Raw genomic sequence first — 22,347 nt, forward strand, 5'->3', positions numbered from 1 at the left:
TTCTTCCTAGATTTTCTCGCATAATCAAACTAGTTTAAATGTGTGGAAAGTAAAACAGGATTAACAACTTAATGATTTTCTGAGCCTGGTCATATTGTATCCTCAGCTTGGATTAATCCAGATTCAATTTAGCGGGAAAAGCATAGAAACAACATAATAATGAGGCAGAAATGAGAGAGAAATGGCATTTATGGACCATATGTTGAACTCTATGGTGCATAATTATTGTACAAGCCATACTGCTTCCTTAAATGCTACTCCTGTGCTCCTCCTGTTTATAAGAGACATTTGATGCTTATGGCATTTTCCTATATATAAGAGACACTTACAAGTTGTTTCTCACTTTTTTGTGTTGATTTACTATTTTACCCATATTTATTATTTCCAACTCACACTCTCTCTCCCTCCACTTCTCTTTCTTTTAATAATTTACTGTTCCTCTCATATTCTCTCTCCTTATTAATGAGGGCTTTTTGGAAAAAAATTATACTTTTTACACATTAATTGTTCTTAACTAATTTTAACTGTTTTTTTGATCAACGTACTTCGGTTATTTGTCTCTTATAATAAGGAACGGAGGGAGTATGTTGTAACCAAGTAGATATATATATATATAAGAATGATACATAGGTTTCTTGTAAGTATAGTAAATAGAGAAGCCAGCTAGAAAGTTGGAATCAATTTCGGTGCTCATCTTTTTGATAGCATTCTAAGCTCATCAGATCTGAACCATCTATATCTCATTTAGATGGCCTAAATTTGATTTCTTTTTTTTATTTATTCAAAATAATTATTTTAATATGTATAGAATCTAAAATAGTGATGATTTGTTAACTGTCATTCTTTTAAAAAATAGTTTTTTCTATTTAAAAATAATTAATTAAAAATTTTAAATCTGAACCGTTTAAATCAGATATAAACGGTTTAGATCTGATGAGTTTAAGGTACTTATCAAAATAATGAGCATCAAAACTGGTTCCGCTAGAGGTCATTATTCATTAGTTTGATGAGCTTTTAGGAGGAGTGAATTAGTATGGATGATAATGGCTAGCTAGTCCTCCTTCCACCGCAACCACGTTCTCGCTGACATTGAAGTAAACAGCAGCAACAGGAGATCCAAGATTATAGGTCTCAGCGAACTCTCGGGTGTTAAAGTTGTGGCGCCATTCTGGTGCAAACACTGTTTCTCTTCCCAGCTGCCGGAACAACATCGTTACAAATCGGTGAATCCCCGCCGATGGCTGTGGGCTCTCGTAGAAAACTACCTCCTTCCCTGTACAAACATGTGTATATATACATATATCACCATTCAATATAATGCTGCACTAAAATCACTCATCTCTAAATCTTTCATCTATACGTAACCCATGTTTGCGAGCTCGCTATATATGACTAGTCAAATCTATGCCTATGTATACTCATATGATAAAAGATCTTATGTTTTTTTTTTTTTTGACCAAGATAAAAGATCTTATGTTTACCAAAAGTTGCATCCGTGGTAGCAGGAATATCTGTCACCATCCTGCAAATGTCAATTCAAAACGAATATTTAATTAATACGAGTCAGTGAATATTCATTGCAGATCAAAATTATGCACAATTTGATGACATGACTAAAGCAGAACATATCCTTTCTGAGAATATATATCGAAAACATACAGCAAAATGCATTTTCAAATTCTGCAATATGTATTCTACTTATGAAGAAGAGGGCAGGGTAGAAGAGAAAATGACCAGTGCAAGTACTCTACTCCCCTCAGGAAAGGGTTAACGGGGCTAGGCGCATCAGCATCCACCAGGATCTGAGATCATTAGCAAAAATAATGAATTAAGCTAATGCCGATAATATTAGCTTAGCTGATCGATAAGGGACAATGTTAATTACAGAAAAGATCAGCGTTCGTAAATAAATACCAGAGTGTAGAAGGTCCTGAGGTCATTCCTTCCTCCGACGGAAACTCTAGGGCGATTAACAACATGGGAGGGCCTGAGTTCACAGCCATTACTAATATCTCTGCTCCCAAGCACAACCCTCATTGAAATACAAGTTGTGAAAGGGTCCAGAACATCCCCTATCACCCTCCCAACTGCGAGAGCAGTTTCTCCACTACTGCCATCTCGTAACGATGCCATTATTTCAACGATTATGATGTTGTATGATATCCCCAGCACTGTCCTATATATGTTTGCTTTCCTTGTTTTGGTTTCTTTCCAGTCTGTGTGTGTGTGTGTGTGTGTGTGTGTGTGTGTGGCTCTCTGGCATCTGCTTTGCTTCTCGGTCTTATCATTGGATTCTTCGTTCTTTGTCAACCACACTACGCAGTGTGCTTTTAGTGTACGAAATATCTCTTTTTCAGAAAGCAACGACGGGTACCTATTGGTGGGGTTGCAAGTTGATCCGCATAAGCTGAATTGGCACCAAATATGCATTCTTTTCGTCGTTTAGGAGGCTTTTGTTTTTTTTGTTTTTTCCGAATCGTTACAAAAATATCAAGATTACTTTTTTAATGCTTGTTGGGGTCCAATTTCTTTCTTCTTTATTTATGCAAGGTGATGGATGTGGGTTTGCCATTCTATATATTTTCTCATCAATCCTCTCCAACTAAACCACTGTGTCCTACTCCATTATGTAAGTCTTCGTGTTCAAGCTAGCCATTATGTATGATTGGGGGTGATTGACTCTGTCCCAGAAAAATTAAGATTCTGTAATTAGTTAGTCTGTTTCTCAACTAATACTCCTCCGGTCCTTAATATAAGACCCAATTGTTGAGTTAGTTTTTGATCTTAAATATAAAATCCATTTCTCATATTTATCAATTTTCTCTAAATTATCCCTATGGATACTTCCTCAACCATAATCAAGTAGAAGAGAGAGATGAGGTATTAAGAAAGACGATTATGGTATTTTAGGAAAAACGTGTCACATTTCTTATAATTAACTAACTTACCTAACTTTCTTAATCTAATCAAATTAGTTAAATAGGTCTTATATTAAGGACCAGAGGAGTAATATATATGCCTGCCGTAATTATAGTTACAACAAATCGCCTGTCATAACCGTATAAGCGTGTCTCTCCCCTTGCTCTATATATGTGTGCGAGCGTGCAAAGGGGGTTATTTCAACTGTATTACGTTCTAAAAAATTTCCTTTATAAAGTAGATACTTCTCCGGTCCTTATTATAAGACCCAATTTGAGTTTTTATTTGGTCCTAATTATAAGACCCAATCCATTTTGTCTCTTATATTTATGCATTTTTTTTCAAGATAATCCTTCTAATAATAATAGTTTTAGCCAATATACTTAATTAGCAAGGATATTTTAGGAATGACAACACTTATTTATTATAAATAACCAACTTAACTTATTTCCTTAATCTCCTCAAATAAGTCAATTGGGTCTTATAATTAGGACCGGAGGAGTATTATATTTATGACCTAAGAGGTAGCATAATTTTCTATACGTCCCAAAATAATATATTTTTTTCCAGAAATTTAATATATAAGTTGTTTAGTTACCCTTTTACTACTTCATAGAAAGTTACAACTATTTTCTTAAAAAAAACACAATTAGTTTGCCTGAAGAATACGAAGTATAACTTGCTTACACACACAACCTTCGGTCCTTAATATAAGGTCTCGTTTGACTTTTATCTTGATTCTAATTATAAGACCCCAATCCACTTTGTCTCCTATATTTGTATATTTTTTTTTTTCAAGATAGTCCCTCTAATAATGGTAGTTCTAGCCAATAAACTTGATTAATAAGGATATTTTAAGAAAGACAATACCTATTTATTACAAATAACTAATTTAACTTATTTTCTTGATCTCCTCAAATTAGTCAACTAACTCTTATAATTAGAACCGGAGGTAGTATCATTCGTGTAAATTACTTTCTCATTTGTGAATGTGAAGTATTATTATTATGAGCACTAACATCCTAATAAATTAAGCCTTTTAGATTCTCTGTACTTTCCGATCAAGTGACCCCTAAGATAATATTGGCTAGTACGGCCGGGCTATGCAGTAATGAAAGTAGTTTTTATGTATTCAATATTTCTCAAATTTTATGAGTCCGTAAAAAGTAATTTATTTTTTATCTGATTTTTAGAAAAGTGAGATTGAGTAAAAGTTAAATTGGATAATATAATTTATATCTGAATTGACTTTTATAAAATTAATTTGTAAAGTAAAAAAGGTTGTTTGGATCTTATATTTAAAGGAAGCAGATCCAACGGTTCTAAACATACTAATCAAGCTCTGCAATGATAAGATCATAATAAATGTAGTTCCCTAAATTAACTAGATGAATGGAAACCAATAACTAGGTGATTAGGTCAACAGTTCAAGTATATCACAAAGTGTTTATAATAACAGTAGAGCTAAAATTATAACAATTTAAGGTATAGCAAGACAAGAAATTTTACAAAACATGAAAGTTTACATTCTATTTTATTACTAGTTCCAACCTTATCTCCTCCTTATTCCCACCAACATGAACTCATGGGCTAATTGCTATCCACCAGTGTGATGCGGACTGGCCAAAGTCAACAGGGCACACAAGGGTCATAGGTTCTTCTAGCAGGGGATGCTATTCGGGTATGAATCACTAGAATGTCGCAAGCCTAGGAGATGCTACCCTGGCAAAAGAAAGTCATCGACCACATAGCGCCATATGGCGGCCGTGCCACGTGGTCACAAATATCATTTCTCTATCACAAACCTGCTCCCTTAATAACAATTAATCAGTCAATCTTAATTACCATTTAGTTAGTCTAAACAACTACTTCTCAGCACAACGAATCTCGCACAAATCATAGACCAAACTATTAGCATAATAAAGGCTAAACAACTTATATCACACGGTATCTTGAAGCAATAATTGTTCCACCAAGCAATTTCATTAAGACCAAAAGTCCAATATATCAATCATAAACTAAATTTTCATTCTGGGATTTTCACAAAGCTCATTAATAGTCCCGATAAGTGAGGCAAATAAGAAGAGTCTCACCTAATGCTTAAACAAAAGTTAATTACTCCAAAATCCTCAATGACTGTTTACAAAATCACAGCACAAAATCTACCACTATACTTCTCAAAACCACTCTAAAGTTACTCTAAAGCTATTCTAAAATCTAAAGGCTATTCCAGAGGTCCCAAAATTCTATTTTAAAACAATATTCATTTATAATTTAATCAGTTTACTATAATAATAATTTATATGTAATTTCTTTAGTTTACAAAGTTTTCTCAAATTTTAGTTGATTTAATTGAATCCATGTTATATATATATATATATATATATATTACCTCCAATCCTTAATGTAAGACCTTGTTTGACTTTTATTTTAGTCCTAAATATAAATTCAATCCACTTTGTCTCTTATATTTATACATTGTTTCCCAAAGTAGTCCCTCTAACAATAGTAGTTTTAGCCAATACACTTTATTAGTAAGTATATTTTAGAAAAGACAACACATTTATTACAAATAACTAACTTAACTTCTTTTCTTAATCTCCTCAAATTAGTCAACTAGCTCTTATAATTAGGACCGGAGGTAGTATTTTATATTTATGTATATGTATACTGTAGAGAAGACAAATTGTAATTAAATATAACCAAAAACCAAATGAAACACATGTTTATATGTGTTTATATGAAAATGGAACACGTGTGTGTGTAACATCTATTAAAAAAAACCATATTAGATAATCGCATCATTTATGGTAGGATGTTTTTTTTAATGTTTATATATATATATATATGAATGTTGAAAATTAAATACCTGACAAAAGTTTCTTAATCCTACTTCACGGCATCACATACATATAGGAAATTCTTACCCTTTCTAAGGTTCAGAACTATTAATATAAAATATATGTAGGTGTGTAAGCAAGAAAAAGGACAAAGGAAGGTGAAAAGTATGAAGGGAGTGAGGAAATTGCAATTGAGTATATACAATATACATTTGTATATATAATCTTCTCTCATTTTTACGCAACTCATTTGAGATTAAGTCACCACACAGACCTGGAGAGAAACTCACGTGATGCCAATTTCAAGATGGAAGAATGAGGACAACACCAATAAAAGCCAAGAAGGAGGTGAAACAAGTGTCAATGGGAAATGGAAAAGAAATAAGAAAGAAAGAGACCGTGTGGATGTGAGGGAGGGGAAGGGAAGAGGACAAAGCAAGGATGGAGGACCTTGAGAAAGTGACGGCTGATGAGGGAATTCTCGAGAGTGTGATATCTACAAAAAGTTTTTAAATTTATAAGTTTTAAATTCCATTCTCTTATTTTATCGTTTTATTATTAATATTTTGAATTTGATTAAACATAACCTGATTGATTCTGATGAAATCTTTAAGATCTTTTAGAGTGTCTTAAAATTTAAATCAGATCCCTTTAAATTATTGCTATTATCATTATTATTATTGGAATAAAACAAATTCTAAGATAATTTTTAAGATATTTGAAGTAAATTCCAAGATAATTTTTAAGATATTTGAAGTAACGTAAAATTTAAATAGATTTTTCAAATCAATCTATATATATTTTTTATTTTATCCCTGCTTTATTTATTTAATATAAAATATTTTTTTTTTATACACACATAATTTGTTCTATGTTATATTGTGAGTATATACACACCCACACATTTTCTAAGCCTAAAGTTTGGTTCTATGTTTATTTTAAGGGTAAAACTATCACTTAAAATCTCAAAAGAATTAGGATGTGACAAAATGCGTATGTCAGGTAATTAGACAGGCAAGTCCTTTTCTTTTTTTTTTGGTTGAATTGATGAGTTTGAATATATATGATATGCTTGGTGACAACTTGAGCACAGAGGTGAAATATTCCCGTTGATATTTGCGACTTTGTGCGGGGGAAAAAGAGGAGAATAACGGATAGGTCCAATGGGAGAGACAAGGAGTATCAATCAGCCATGACCGCAACCCGGAATATGTATAGAGTTCCACCTTTTCCTTTTCTGCTAGTAATAATTCTATTCAAAATGTTGACAAACACTAATAATGTTGCTTTTAAATCATCCAAATAACATAGAAATCAACATTGCGCGTACATTGCTTGACTTATATAAGATAGCTTCCGTATCTACTAGTTCCGGTACTTAATATAAGAGCTGAGCAGTGGTTGAAGTTATTTAATTCTAAATATAAACTTTAATCTCATCTTTTCTTAAAATATTCTTATTGAGATTGCTGAACATGATAGTTTAGGGAGACAAAAAAATATATTTGTGACAAATAAACAACATGACAATTTTCTTACCATTAAAAGGCTGTCTAATTTTTATATCAAAGACCAGAAATAGTATCAAACATGAATCAATATGGCATAATAACAAGTCATGCTACGTACAAAATATAAATAGAACATGTGGCTCGTTTTAAGTCCCCACAATAAAGGGCGTTGGCATGCAAGGGCGTAATAGAACAAAAAGATATGTAAGGGCATCGGATCGTTAATCTGGGAACCCTTTCTGGGCGGAGAAGAAGGGTGCAGGCGGCGGCGGGCGGTGCAGTTTGGAAATTGAAACCTGTAGATTATCCCCACCTATATGTAGGTGGCATCTCTTGTCACTCTCCATTTAAAGCCTTGTGTTCATCCTAGGCCCATTTCTGCATATGAAAGACACTTTGACCCTCTACCTAGATGATTCCAAAAACGTATAAAAAGAATTAGTGAAAAATAAACAAAAAGGATGAAACTAAAAATAGTTTTTCTTTTCTTATCTTAAAATAATGGAACATGATTGTTTTAAAAAGAATTTTAATTGTGATTTACTATGAGGTGAGATATATAAAAAGAGATTTGTTTCAAATTACATGAATAAGTACTCTTAAGTGTCCACTAATAATCCCAGAGAGACACAAAAAAGAACGACGTTTGGCATAATTTTGAGAACAACTGACTTTTTTTTTATTTTTTACTCTAAAGCTATTTTAAAATTGAAATTTATCAAGACATAAATTATACTAATTAATCTTTTTTCTGAATATTAATTTGTAAAGGTCAGTTGAAATAAAAGTTACTTTTCCCAACACCAATTGAAAACGTGAATCAACATATCCTCGCACGGTAAGGGCATGCTCCTCACATGTTATTTGCAGAGTAGAGAGAATATTTTTTATTCATTCTTAATATAAAATTTTATTAAATTTATTATATGAATACATAATTTTTTTTGGTTTCTAGTTTATTATTTCACATACTGTTATTTTTTTAACAAGTGTATATATTAAACAAGGATAAAATTAAAAAGTTGTTAAATTTTAAAATAATTATGAAATTCAAGGGTTTTTTATATAAAAAAATCTCTTGTGAATAATACCGGATAAATATAACAAGTAGCTTCACGTCGTCATACAAATAATCTTAATAATTTTATAAATAAATTTGTAAGTGAGCAGTAAAAAAAAATACTGTTGTTAAGTCAAGAAATCGGATTCATTTAAAACTTTTTTCCAGCGAAAAATAAAAGTACATATCATCATCATATATATTCGAGGCAGTGAACCATGGTTGCTGGTTAAAAAAAAAGAACCATGATTTGGCGTGGACCGTGTGGAATTTAATCTCCCCCCTTCATTCAACATGCATGCATTACAGCTCCCACACTGCATTCTAACACTAACCATCCATTTTATTTTCTTACCCGCGTGGACGGTACTAATTATTGGGCAACTCGGTACGAACGAGGTGGGATGTAGACAGAGATTAGAAATCCGAATCCTAAAAGATTAATTATGAGGCAAGTTCTTACGCGACCATCCATGAATGGTCTTTCCATTACCCTATGCTGAGTGAGCAGGTTTCGGTAATCTTCTTCGTTACACGCAGATATTTTTTTTAATACAAGTGGCTGATGATTTTTTTTTTTATTGGTAGATACATGTAACCTCCTATTAAAGTAATTTTATTCAAAGCATTGTTGGATACTAGATGTGAGCATCTCTGTCGGTAGGAATTCTAACATTGATTGATCACATAGCTCCTTTCACTAGACCCAACATGCATTGATAGATAGAGATTAGAAATCCGAATCCTAAAAAGAATAATTATGAGGCAAGTTCTTACGCGACCATCCATGAATGATCTTTCCATTACCCTATGCTGAGTGAGCAGGTTTAGTAATTCTTCGTCACATGCAGATATTTTTTTTTTATACAAGTCACAAATGATTTTTTTTTATTGTAGATACATGTATCCTCCTATTAAAAGTAATTTTATTCAAAGCGTTGTTGGATACTAAATGCGAGCATCTCTGTCAGTAGGAATTCTAACATTGATTGATCACATAGCTCCTTTCACTAGACCCAACATGCATTGGTAGATAGAGGTTAGAAATCCGAATCCTAAAAAGAATAATTATGAGGCAAGTTCTTACACGACCATCCATAAATGATCTTTCCATTATCCTATGTCGGGTGAGCAGGTTTCTACAATTCTTCGTCACATGCAGATATATATTTTTTTGGATACAAGTCACAAATGAAATTTTTTTTATTGGTAGGTACATGTATCCTCCTATTAAAGGTAATTTTATTCAAAGCGTTATTGGACACTAGATGTGAGCATCTCTGTCAGTGGGAATTCCAACATTGATTTATCACATGGCTCCTTTCACTGGACCCAACATGCATTGGTAGATAGAGATTAGAAATCCGAATCCTAAAAAGAATAATTATGAGGCAAGTTCTTACGCGACCATCCATGAATGATCTTTCCATTATCTTGTGTCGGATGAGCAGGTTTTTGCAATTCTTCGTCACATGCAGATATATATTTTTTTGGATACAAGTCACAGATGAAATTTTTTTTATTGGTAGGTACATGTATCCTCCTATTAAAGGTAATTTTATTCAAAGCGTTGTTGGACACTAAATGTGGGCATCTTTGTCTATGGGAATTCCAACATTGATTTATCACATAGCCCCTTTCACTAGACTCAACATGCATTGGTAGATAGAGGTTAGAAATCTAAATCCTAAAAAGAATAATTATGAGGCAAGTTCTTACGCGACCATCCATGAATGATCTTTCCATTATCCTGTGTCGGATGAGCAGGTTTTTGCAATTCTTTGTCACACAGATATTTTTTTTTGGTACAAGTCACAAATGAAAATTTTTTTATTGGTAGGTACATATATATCCTCCTATTAAAAGCAATCTTGTTAGAATTACTGTCAGACACTAAATGTGAGTACATCTGTTAATGCGAACTCTAACATTGACTCATCACATAACCATTTTCATTGCACCCAACATACATTGGTGGATAGAGATTAGAAATCCAAATCCTAAAAAGAATAATCATGAGGCAAGTTCTTACGTGACCATCCATAAATAATCTTTCCATTATCCTGTGTCAGATGAGTAGGTTTTTGCAATTCTTCGTCACACGCAGATTTTTTTTTTTTGGGTACAGGTCGTAGATGAAATTTTTTTATTGGTAGGTACATATATTTTTCTATTAAAAGTAATTTTGTTCAAAGCGTTGTTAGACACTAAATATGGGTACCTCTTTCAGTAAAAATTCCAACATTGATTCATCACATGACCCCTTTTCACTGGACCCAACATGTATTGGTAGATAGATATTAGAAATCAAAATTCTAAAAAAATAATTATGAGGCAAATTCTTACGCAACCATCCATAAATGACCTTTCCATTATCCTGTGTCGAATGAGCAGGCTTCTCCGTTCTCCGTCACACGCAGATGATTGTTTTTTTTTTTTGTACAAGCCTCAGATGACCTTTTGTTTATAAGGATGCTTGTATGGTTTTCGTATTTCACTCAATTCGGGCCCAATGGGCCTTGTACACCCAAAGACCTCCAACTGTGTGCTTTGTTTTGGAAAAAAATCAAGGCCCATATGGTAACAGACCACTATGAGTTGAACGGAAACAAACAGTCGAAATGCCACTGGGTCAGTGATTCATTCAAATAAAGAAACTTCAGCTAACGATTTCATAGAATCACCACACATAATATCCAACAACGACGATGGGTCGAAGTACAGCGCACAAAAATGAAGAAATTTACGAGAAGAATGAAACAAGGCAACCTAAGAATTAGCCCCTTAGAAGCATCATTTCAAGAACTGCCGAGACTAGTGGCAACGGGGATGACAATTACGAGAATGAGAATGAGCAGAAGTATCAGCCCAATACACATCCGCTTTCTGCTACTTTTCTGGAATTTCTTTGCAGTCTGCAAATCCTTTGTTCCATCCTTGACACAGTGGGGAGCATGAAGCACATGGTGTTCAATATCATCCATCTTCTCACCCTGTGCCTCCGCCATCACAGCCATATCTAGGAACACCTGGTGCAGCTCTAGAAGGCTCTTCTCCATCTCTTTAGCTGCGTCGTGCCTGTCTTAGATCTCCACCTCCGTCTCCAGAACACTTCCCTTGCCGTGCTCTTGTATTGCCTTGCTCAAGAATTCCTCACCTCCATTTGAGATGATCTTCTCTATGACTTCCTCATTTGGGTGTTCCCCTGTTACTGTGAAATATCGTCTTCCCACTGTTTCTTTGTACTCCGTCATCATCCTTTGCCTCAGTCCCTGAAACTCCATCATGATCTCCTTCAGTTTCTTTCGGAGTCCGTTGGTGACGGCTATTCGGGTCCTGTAAATCGCCGGGGTTCCTTCTTTCAGCCCAGAAAGCCTCCTGTTGGCAGCATTGGCTCGGTCTATTTCTTCCAGCTGAGACCGTATGGTTCTAGCCTTCTTGAGCACAGTGACAATGTCGGCATTGATCCTGTTTCTTAAGGATTTCAGGTCTTCAGGCTTGGGAAGGGATTTGCTCTGTTCATCCTCCTGCTGAAGCCTGCTCAATATTTCTTGGAGATGACCTATCTCTGTTTTCACCTTCTCTGCCTCTTCTAGGAAGAGACCCATGTCAGTATCGAGATTGGTTGTTGAAGAGCTCAGTTCTACTTCGTTGGGAGGAAGACCGGCTTCCAGATCCACGTCTTTCATGGCGGTTTTCTTCAAATCCACGTAGCTGGTGAATGATTTGGTCATTAGATCGTTCATTTTTGCTTCCGGAATATTGAGAAACCCCTGCCTAAATCGACGATAAAAATGAGATCTCAATTTCACCAAACGTATTGCGATCTAGACTGAGCACAGAATCAGCGATAATTTTCAAATTAGTTAAAAATTTGGAATCCAACGAACAGGCTCAAGGATACTGGACTTGTGAGGCTGCGATCAACCTTTTTGAAACGGGGAGAGGGGAGAGCTCTTTCAGAAGAAGATCGCTGCACGAGAGCTTAATCAAACCCTGGCAACAACAAAAGAAATCTGGGAATGAGATTGAAAATGTAAAGCAGATGAAAGTGATTTATGCCGAGGATGGAATTGATCAAGATCCTAACGGATAATTTTCAGAGGACAGGGGGCCTGTGGGAGAGTAGCCGTTGTAATTCGGCATGTGGCAGCGGCTTTATTTTTTTCATTTTCAATTTTTGGTCACCCCTTCTATATTGTATTGAGCTGTCTTCAACTTCAAGTGCCTCTGACGGATTTATCGCCCCGGGGGGGGGGGGGAGTACCTATGACGGAAATATCTGCTATGTTTTATTTTAATTCGTGAGTTCATGAATTTTCTCGTTTAAAATTTAAATTGCAATTTGATTCTGATTTATAAACATTTGTATAAAAATATGTTCCCGTACATGAATAAAAATAAGATCGAATGTTTTTGGTGAAAATATATTAAAATGTTCAAGTATTGTATGGTTATAAAATTTGACATCTTCTGTTTAAAAAAAAAAAGGAAAAAAAAGAAAGAAAGGTGACAGCAGGTAGCAGCTAAGGAAAGCCTCCAATACTAAATAAGAGCAAAGAATACACAAAATCTATAATAATAGAGATATTTAGATAGAAACTAAATCATAATTTAAAAATATTTTTATAATATACAAAATAAATATATAGAAAAATTTATTTTATTTTAAGGAAAAAGCTTTTGAAAAATACTTTTCCTCCTCCTTCTCCCCAAACGCCCCCCCACATAGATTTACGCTTACGCTTTTCTTGGAATGAACAATAAATGGATGTGTGCACATATGGGCACGGGGTCCTCAATAATAAAAGGGTGACGTGAGGATGTTTCGGACTTTGGGTAAACCCACGCGCTTACCCCAATCAATATCATTGTGATTCAGCGTCTTTTATTTATTTATTTTTTCTCATAGTGAGAGACCCTCATTTTATTTGACTAAATAAATATTTTAAACTAAATTATTTTATCGTCTTAATCTTAAAAAATTATTTAATTGAATTTTAAGGATAGGATGTGCTCTATTTTATTTTTGCCAGCGACTAATTTTATTTTTAGTTGACAAACAATATGTGAGTGTATACATGATTATCACTTTTGGCGTTTCTTTTTTAAGGTGCGCACAAATGTGCGGGGTTTAAGCTCATTCTTAATAAATAAATAGTGCCATCGAGGGAAAACAGTGAAGATGACTTTTTGTTTGGGCATTTTTAATTCTCTCATGTGAATTTCAGTTTATTAAGTAATAACAAAATAAATCATTACACCAAATCCACAACAACATTGAATCATATGTCATATAATATGTAATAGCAAAATGTGGTTTGAAGGACGTCAAACGTAATCGAGCTTATCCACAAAAATTATTATTATTAATTAATTTGTGAAGTGGAGATTTTTATATCCATCACTTGTTCTGTGCTGAGATTTTTTTTCAATCGAGATCTTTGAATGATTTTTAAATTTTAGATTGTCTTATCTTAATATACTGGGAAAAAAAAAATTAATGCCTTCCAATAAAAAAAAAAATCGTTGCTGGTTTCCAGGCAAATGTGTTTAATCAGTGCTTATCAAATAAAAGTAAAAATAGACAGTGATAACTAAATTTCAATTAAAAATAGTTTTCACCTGATCTAATGAATCTAATGATGAGAATATTTGCTTTCTCTCTCTCTGTTTTTTTTTAAAAAAGAAAACCTCAAGCAAGGGGTTGGAAACGAATCAAACGATAGGCAAATTAAAAAAAAAAAAAAGCAACCATAAAGTAAAGGAAAAAACTGAAATAAAGAAATAAAATGAATAGAAATGTGCAGAGTAACAATATTTTCTCTTTAAAAAGTCCGAATAATGCATTTGACTGGGAAAAAAAAAAGGTAATATGTAATCAAATCATGAGATGACGGATAAACAGATCACAAACATACAATCTAATTCAGAAGGTGTAATTTTATATATTGCATGCACAAAAATCATCCACCGACAGTTTTTCATGACGCGAATTATAATTATAATTATAATTAGTATTATCCCACTATCATGATTCCGTAAAATAGAAATTACTAATTTATTATTATCAACTAGGAACAGTTTTCTTAATTAATATTAAGCAAGTAAGAATACCCTTGTGTAACGTGAAATCTAGAGTGAATTATATCATATATGATTTGAAAATAACGTAACTTCTTGTAAATTTTATTATATTACTGTTGGTTATCTATTGACAGCAGTTAAATGGTTTTCCTTTCAATGGAAAAAGAAAATAAAAGAAGAATCACGTTAGTTAATAGTTAATCTTTCAGTTATATTTAAAAAAAAAATAGTGTCAACCTCAAAAAAAAAAAAAGAAACAGTTTTTTAATATGGGAGCGGAGCACGAGATCGAAGTACATCCGCCCGTGAGGTTATCTCGGACCCTTCTCTCCCAAAAGATTAGGTAAGTCACTCGAATGGTGGCAATATTATATAACACCTCCATCGAAACGGCAATTCATGCTTTTTTTGCTCACCTCAAGATTCTTAAGCTTCTCCCTCTGTTGCCAATTGATGCAGAGAGGGACCGGCGACCTCAAAAAAGCGATATTTTTTTGACCTCTTCGTTTTTCTGCAGAGATTCTTATAGGGAATAGTGGGAATAGTCGAGAAAGCGAGCGGGAAAAAGGTAAAAGCAGCGACATAGAAACATGCTTGGTCCGATAAAGGCCGCGATTGGAGATGCAGTGCTCACCTTTATGTGGGTCTTCTGCGCATCCACGCTTGGATTAGCCACTAGCATGATAACAGCATCACTCGGTCTTCAGCATCTATCCTTCAATGGTCTTAATTACGCATCAATTCTCATCACCACTTTCCTTGTCTTTACCCTCGTCTTTATCTTCACCATCGTCGGGAATGCCTTGGGTGGTGCTACCTTCAACCCCACCGGCACTGCTGCCTTTTATGCCGTTGGTCTCGGCTCGGACTCCCTTTTCTCCATGGCCCTACGTTTTCCTGCTCAGGTTATTCTCACTCTAATTTCTTGATTTTTTTTTTCCTTGGGATGAGGTGGTTGAATCTTACCTTAATTGTGAATCCCGTTAATTTTGTCCTCTCCCTTGGAGGAAATTTTAAGAGATCAATGTGAATTAATGAGTGTCCTGAAATGTCTGATTTGAATCTCTGCATTCACAGGCGTTAGGTGCTGCGGGTGGTGCTGTGGCAATCATGGAGGTGATGCCGCCGAAATTCAAACACTTGATCGGCGGACCTTCGTTGAAGGTTGATTTGCATACTGGAGCTATTGCTGAAGGGGTTCTGACATTTGTGATCACTCTGGCTGTTCTTTTTATCATACTCAGGGGTCCTCGTAACGAATTGTTGAAGACTTGGTTGCTGGCTATGTCTACCGTGGTTCTGGTCATGGCTGGCTCTGCTTACACCGGCCCCTCTATGAATCCTGCCAATGTGAGTGATCACATCATTGCGTTAGCGTTTGAATTTTATTTGACAAATGTTGTTTGATAACCTCTGAAAAAGACTTGTTATTTTACCGTTGTGACTCCTTGTCCTATTGTTTTCAAAATATTTTATTCCGTGTAAATTTGTCTTTCATATGATTCCTAAAGGTGAATTACTGTTATGTACGGTGTGACTTCCAAAAGAAAGTTTGTGTGTTATGTTATGTGGAAATAATGAGTAGTTAGGGGATAGGTTGAAGGCTGTTAGTAGGCTAGGCACCCAAGTGCACGGCTACGAGGGAGATAAGATATCCAGATGTAATCGTGCGTGCGATATGGACATATCGTTCTGTCGTGAAATACTGATAACGTCTTCCTTGCAACAGCTTGTGTGCAATTGTGCACAGGTCCTACCCTTCTGTTGTTCAATACCCAAACTAATCACTTGCAGTAAAAGGGCAATGGATTTGCGTCTTGCTATTTATATGACAAAATTTTTGTATTGATGAACCATAATCCTAGATCTTGATAACATTAAATAGCTTTTAACGTATGCTGTCTTCATCATGTTCATTATTTCTTGGAATCCCACCCACTCCTGTACTTTTGCATGTTGACTCTGTCTCTCTGTCAGAGGGTTGTTGGTTCCGAGCTCGCTAGTGTTATTAAACTGAGAAAATCAAGGGGTTAGCTTTTTACTCCCCTGGACTCCCTCATGCTGCCCTAAATAATCCTAATGATCACAAAGATAAGTCCAGTTAATCCTTGGTGGTCTCTTTCCATTCCACCTTGGATCCTTTTGGCCTCTTTTATATGCCTTGATTATTTTTCTTTTTTCAGTTTAGCACTTTCTTCCTGTGAATAATGTATATAGTTATAATCCAGCTCTGTCCTTTTGTATTATATAGTGTAACGCTGATAGGATTTGGTGAGTTCTGGTGTTCAATCAGTCTTAATTTTGAAATGAGGATAATAAAGTTCTCTTTCTGTGGCTGTGGTGTGTCGTGTTTTTTTTTTTTTGGGGGGGGGGGGGGAGAACCTGATCTTGAATCAAAGATGGAGAATGAGTGTAGACGTCAAGAACATGACAGAATGGATACAAGGCTTAAAAAAGGAGCTATAACTACAATACCAAATAAAATTGACTTCTCTGGAATTAATAGTTTCACCTTGTGATGTGGCAGATTACCATCCCATTGACGTTGCCTTGGCTACTGGGTGAAGCAGTAAATTTTGTGGAAAAAAGCTTGATCAGTTTATGACCTTAATGAATTTGCCCCATGATGTAGTAACAGAAGTTTTATTTCATGTTCTGTTTATGCTACTGAAGTTGCATTTCTTTCTCGACAAAGTATGATGATAAACTAGGTTATATTCTCTCTCAACATAACCCAAATCTGCTTGCCACGATGGACAATTAGACCATGAATCTTAAAAACGCTAGCTATTGAGAAATTTTCTTTCCAAACTTTAAGATTACCCTTAAACATTCTTTGTATGCTTGAGTTGCCCCAATCTGAATTGAATTTTCCCCCCGAACAATGTTGAATTGATATAATATACGAAAAGCACAACAGAAGTCTGTCTTGCGGCTTTTTTCCCAAAATTTCTCATTACTCTCTAATGTATCTCCTGCAGCTTACTTCTCTAATGCTAATTATGCTATCCGTTCCTTCAGGATCACACACACACACAGAGGTATTGAATTACTGAATTTGTTATGTGTGCAGGCGTTTGGTTGGGCATACGTAAACAACTGGCACAATACATGGGACCAATTCTATGTGTACTGGATTTGCCCCTTCATTGGAGCAATAGTAGCTGCTTGGGTGTTTCGAATTCTGTGTCCCCCACCAGCACCAGTTAGGAAACAGAAGAAAGCCTGAAGAGGCCCGCTAGATTTGGTTGTGTTAGCTTTATATATTGATAAGCTCCATGTTATTTGTTGGACCCTTTTTCTTTCCTCCTCCTCTTGTTCCCCTTCCTTCTCCCTTCTCTTCTCTTGTTGCTGTTGGGACTCCAGCTGATCTTCATTCAATAACAAGTTGTGTTTAGCCAATCCATACATTTGTGCTGAATTGATGCCTTTTTTCTTTTTTTTTAGGTCTTTTTTATGCGACTCAGCTCTAATGTCATAATAATTCTATCCGTGATATATCTAGACGCCTAATTAACCATTAAACTTGGATCGTTTCAACCAAGCCGACCTGCTAATTACAACTTATTTTCCATCTGAGTAATGCCCACGGATTTTTTATTTTGGTTAAAAAGCATTCACTATGAATGTTCATGGGGAATGAATGTCGTAACGTATTTAATGAGTGATTCTAAAGTCTGACACGACACTGGAAGTATAATTAATTGTCATTTCCTTCTTAACCAGCTCCTAAAGTTGCCGTCCGATGTTAATACAGCGTTTCAATTTTCTCCCATCGTTGCGTTTTTTGTCAGTGCGGTAAGCCGCTTGCGACTTCCCATTTTTATGGTCTGTTTTTTTTCCCCCCCAAACACAAGAAAGCGGTTGGTGCTTTTTTTGTTTGGCCGAAGTTGTGGAAAAGTTCAGAACAACTCGGGAATGCGCGTGTCCGAGTCCAACTAGGAGACCTGACTCGGTTTCTTTCATTACAATTTACAGTTACATGTAACAAATTCCAGGACGCGGCACTGGCACACAAAGCACATTTCTCTCACTACAGGGAAACAGAGTTACATCCCTTCACTGGTCATCGTCTTCATCTCCTCATCGTCGGCGCTATCACTGCCTTAATCTTCTTTGCTCTCATAACCAACAGGCATTTCCTTTGGCGACTGTCCATCTCGATTGCACTGAATTGGACGACGTTTTCACATGCTCGTCGTTTTCAGATTATTCAATTCACAGACCAATAGATCATTTTCCATCACTTTGTAGATAACCTCAAGCCTTCGAGCTGGATCCGCTACAAGAGCCCAAGCAGTTGAAGGGTCCCCCTGCCACTGGGAACGGTCAGATCCGCTACCGATCGCCATCTGCGGCTGATCTTTTTGAAGGGCAGGGCAACAATTCTCCACCGTCCTATACCGCCGATCAACACCTTCCCGAATTTGAATCTACCAAAATGCTCAAGCGCCCAGGTCGCCAAGAGTCTTTCTCGGACAAGATCTCCAGATTCCGTGGGGTTTTGTTAGTGGTCTCCGTTCCGCTCCTTCTCATTACTTTTGTACTCTACTTAATGCCTGCAAGCTCTTCCAACGAATTGATTCAGGATTATGCTCTCGCTCATCGTAAAATTAACCCCGACCAGAAATTCTCTGATTCCTATGCTGTTATCTTCGATGCTGGTAGTTCTGGGAGCCGTGTGCATGTCTTCCATTTTGACCACAATCTAGATCTTGTTCACATTGGCCAAGATCTTGAGCTTTTTGAGCAGGTGGCATCGTTGTGTCTTTGCTGTGCCTTGTAATTACTTATCTGCGTCAACTATCATTTATCATTCTCGTTACTGCTGACCCTCTTATTATTATATTGTAGATAAAACCGGGTTTGAGTGCATACGCTCAGAATCCCCAGGACGCCGCGGGTTCCCTCATTTCCCTTTTGGACAAAGCGGAAAGTGTTGTTCCCCGTAACTTACGCCCAAAGACGCCCGTTAAAGTTGGGGTGTGTGTATACCTGGTTCCATCGTCGCTACCGATATTACTGTTACTGTTTCAAAATATGTTGGTTTTACGTCGGAGTTTCTGGAGTAAAATTGAATTTCTATGCTAATGCAGGCAACGGCAGGTTTGAGGGCTTTGGAAGGAGATGCTTCTGATAGGATCTTGCAAGCAGTGAGTATAGCTACATCTTACCATGTTGAATGCTTAGAAGACTATACCAACTCTATTGACTTAAAAAGTTTTCAAATTATTTATTTAGGTTAGGGATTTGCTTAAGGAAAGAAGCACCCTAAAATCTGAGGCTGATGCGGTTACAGTACTGGATGGAACCCAAGAAGGTGCTTATCAATGGGTATGATTTATAATCTTATCTATTAGTACTATCGAATCCTGCTTTTTTCCCCTAAGCAAGCTTGTTTGAAAAAATATTGCACGCTTGTGTGGTGGGTGCCTTGTTTCATTTGGATTTTGGTTTGGTGTATTATTGAGTCATAATGAAACCCCCATTTCACCTTTCTTTCTCAGTTTGTTGCATTTATATAGTTATCCAAATAACATGTCACCACATCAATATCAGGTGCCCTCAAAATGTATTAGGAATGGAGCACTGATGTGAGGAAGATAGAGAGAGAGGAATGGAGGGACTGTGATGATTGGTGATATCATCAATGAGGAAGATGGAGAGTGAAATGGCGAATTACAAATTCAAGAGTGCTTTAGTAGTTTCATGAGTTATACTGTTAAAGATAGATTTAACTTCTTATTTAGACATTAGGGGTTTTAATTGAAACAATTTAGACATTAGGGGTTTAACTGAAAGATCAGGGCTTCCGTTGCAGTTTTTTTAGGTTGGCGGATATTGGAATTAAGGGCAAAAGTAGGGGTGGATATATGCAATTTCCCCTTGAGAAACACAAACAATGAACAATTTACCTCCTGGGACTGGTTTTATTTTAAGTTTTGTGGTTTGATTTTGGTCCTAGTTTAGCACCTGAGCTTTTATTGTGTTAGTTTTTTTTTTTTTTTGGGGGGGGCGGGTCTTGTGTCAATTTAATTCTTGTAAGAATTTATCTTTTTACACAGCTAGAAATAATTCGATGTAAAAGTTCTCATTAGTTTTTTGGCACTAAAATGTGAAGAAATCAGTCCATTCCATGGTCAGCCTTGACTCATAATCAATTCAGGTCTTTTAGGGTTAAGACAGAATGAATTGGCCAATGGGGCCAAATATTTAGATTTCATTGTTTTCTGAAGGGGAGTGGGATTTAGTTGCTGATGTGAAAAGGGAATTTGTATTGATTCATTCAGGAGAATTTTTACTTAGTCCTACCGATTGTGAAAAGGGTTGAAAATAATTAATTGGTAATACTTTACCCATAAAGTCTTTCATGTTACTCTTGCGTTGTGCATTAGATAATTTATAGCACTCAAATGTGAATTCTTATAATTGTTCTTCCATGATAAATATTATTATTGCGGGGTACTTGTCATGTTTGTCCTTAATTATAAACTTGGATCTCAAAGGGAAGGTATTGCTGTTCAATTTGTGAGCAACCTAATCAAGTTAAAAGTCTCACAATAAATGAATCATATCATATGAGAAACTATTCTTTGATAGTTGATTGAAAAATTAAGGGATCCATCTAACCTTGCCATTTGTTTGATTTAGGTGACTATTAACTATCTTCTGGGAAAACTGGGGAAAACATATTCAAAGACAGTTGGAGTAGTTGACCTTGGAGGTGGTTCTGTTCAAATGGCATATGCCATCTCAGACACTGATGCTTCGAAGGCTCCCAAAGTAGCAGATGGAGAGGATCCATACATTAAAGAGATGTTCTTAAGGGGAAGGAAGTATTACCTCTATGTTCACAGGTTTCCTTCTTACTCTAGATTAGGATATGCCAATTTGAGTTGCTATATATTACAGTTCCAGGCAGAATTAACATGCCGATGTGAGTCCTCCGGCATTTGTTGTCTTTAGCAGGACTATTCGTATAACTAATGTTCTAGATAGACAGACAGGCTGTACCATTTCCATGACTAACGGCATTGAACATCTTGCTCTCAGTTACTTGCGATATGGATTACTAGCCGCTCGTGCAGAGATTTTGAAGGTTCTGGAGATTCTGACAATCCTTGTATCTTATCTGGCTTTGATGGTAAATATATTTTCTCCTTTCTGCATAGCTTTGGTTTTTCAATGCTGGGACCCCTGCCCCCTTATAATTCAGTGTATTGAGAATTGAATCCACGGAAATTTGCATATTAGGTATTTTCTTCGCAATTAGCGTATAATGCAAATAACATGCGTATTTTCTTCCTGCTTGTTAGGGTCTTACAACTATGGAGGAAAGTCGTACAAGGCCTCGGCCTCCCCTACGGGTGCAAGCTTGAATGAATGTAAAAGTGTAGTTCTCAGGCTCTCAAAGTTAATGAGTCAACATGCACGCATATGAAGTGCACTTTGGTGGGGGATGGAATGGTGGAGGAGGAGATGGTCAGAAAAATCTTTTTGTCGCCTCATTTTTCTTTGATCGGGCCGCTGAGGTATTTTATCATTTTCTCCGACTGTGGAACAGTACTGAAAGGTCATCTGTAATTTAATCCTGATAGCATGGCCATGCTACATTTTGCTAACACGAAATTTTATGCATAGGCTGGTATTGCTGATCCAAACCTACCCGTTGCCAAAGTTCATCCTGTGGATTTTGAGGATGCAGCGAAGCGAGCTTGTGAAACTAAACTTGAGGATGCTAAATCCACTTATCAGAGCGTCGGGGAGGGGAATCTTCCGTTTATATGCATGGATCTTGTTTATCAGTATACATTGCTTGTTGATGGATTTGGTAAGTCTTGCGCGCCGATATTTGAATATTGTGATGTTTTCAACGAAATTTGAGCACTGTTGTCATTTGTGACCTGAGTGATTCCTTTGTCGTCAGGCC

General features: G+C 35.9%; 1 protein-coding gene and 3 pseudogenes across 1 annotated transcript; 2 read left to right on the forward strand and 2 right to left on the reverse strand.

The window, feature by feature from the left end:
* Positions 1 to 1,047: 1,047 nt before the first annotated feature.
* Positions 1,048 to 2,133, reverse strand: LOC114752826 (protein FLOWERING LOCUS T-like; annotated as a pseudogene).
* An 8,977-nt stretch (positions 2,134 to 11,110) lies between these two features.
* Positions 11,111 to 12,076, reverse strand: LOC114752823 (syntaxin-related protein KNOLLE-like; annotated as a pseudogene).
* Positions 12,077 to 14,722: 2,646 nt separating this feature from the next.
* Positions 14,723 to 17,693, forward strand: LOC114752825 (aquaporin SIP1-1-like). Its single transcript, XM_028941528.1, has 4 exons — positions 14,723 to 14,760; positions 14,935 to 15,322; positions 15,495 to 15,767; positions 17,491 to 17,693. Exons 2-4 carry the CDS (start codon positions 15,008 to 15,010, stop codon positions 17,644 to 17,646), a joined length of 744 nt encoding a protein of 247 aa, XP_028797361.1. The 5' UTR covers positions 14,723 to 14,760; positions 14,935 to 15,007; the 3' UTR covers positions 17,647 to 17,693.
* Positions 17,694 to 18,335: 642 nt separating this feature from the next.
* LOC114752824 (apyrase 2-like) lies at positions 18,336 to 22,248 on the forward strand (annotated as a pseudogene).
* Positions 22,249 to 22,347: the final 99 nt, after the last annotated feature.

The sequence above is a fragment of the Neltuma alba genome, unplaced genomic scaffold (assembly GCF_004799145.2).
Source record: "Neltuma alba isolate B1F8T4 unplaced genomic scaffold, ASM479914v2 tig00007572_pilon, whole genome shotgun sequence".
NCBI lineage: Eukaryota > Viridiplantae > Streptophyta > Magnoliopsida > Fabales > Fabaceae > Neltuma > Neltuma alba.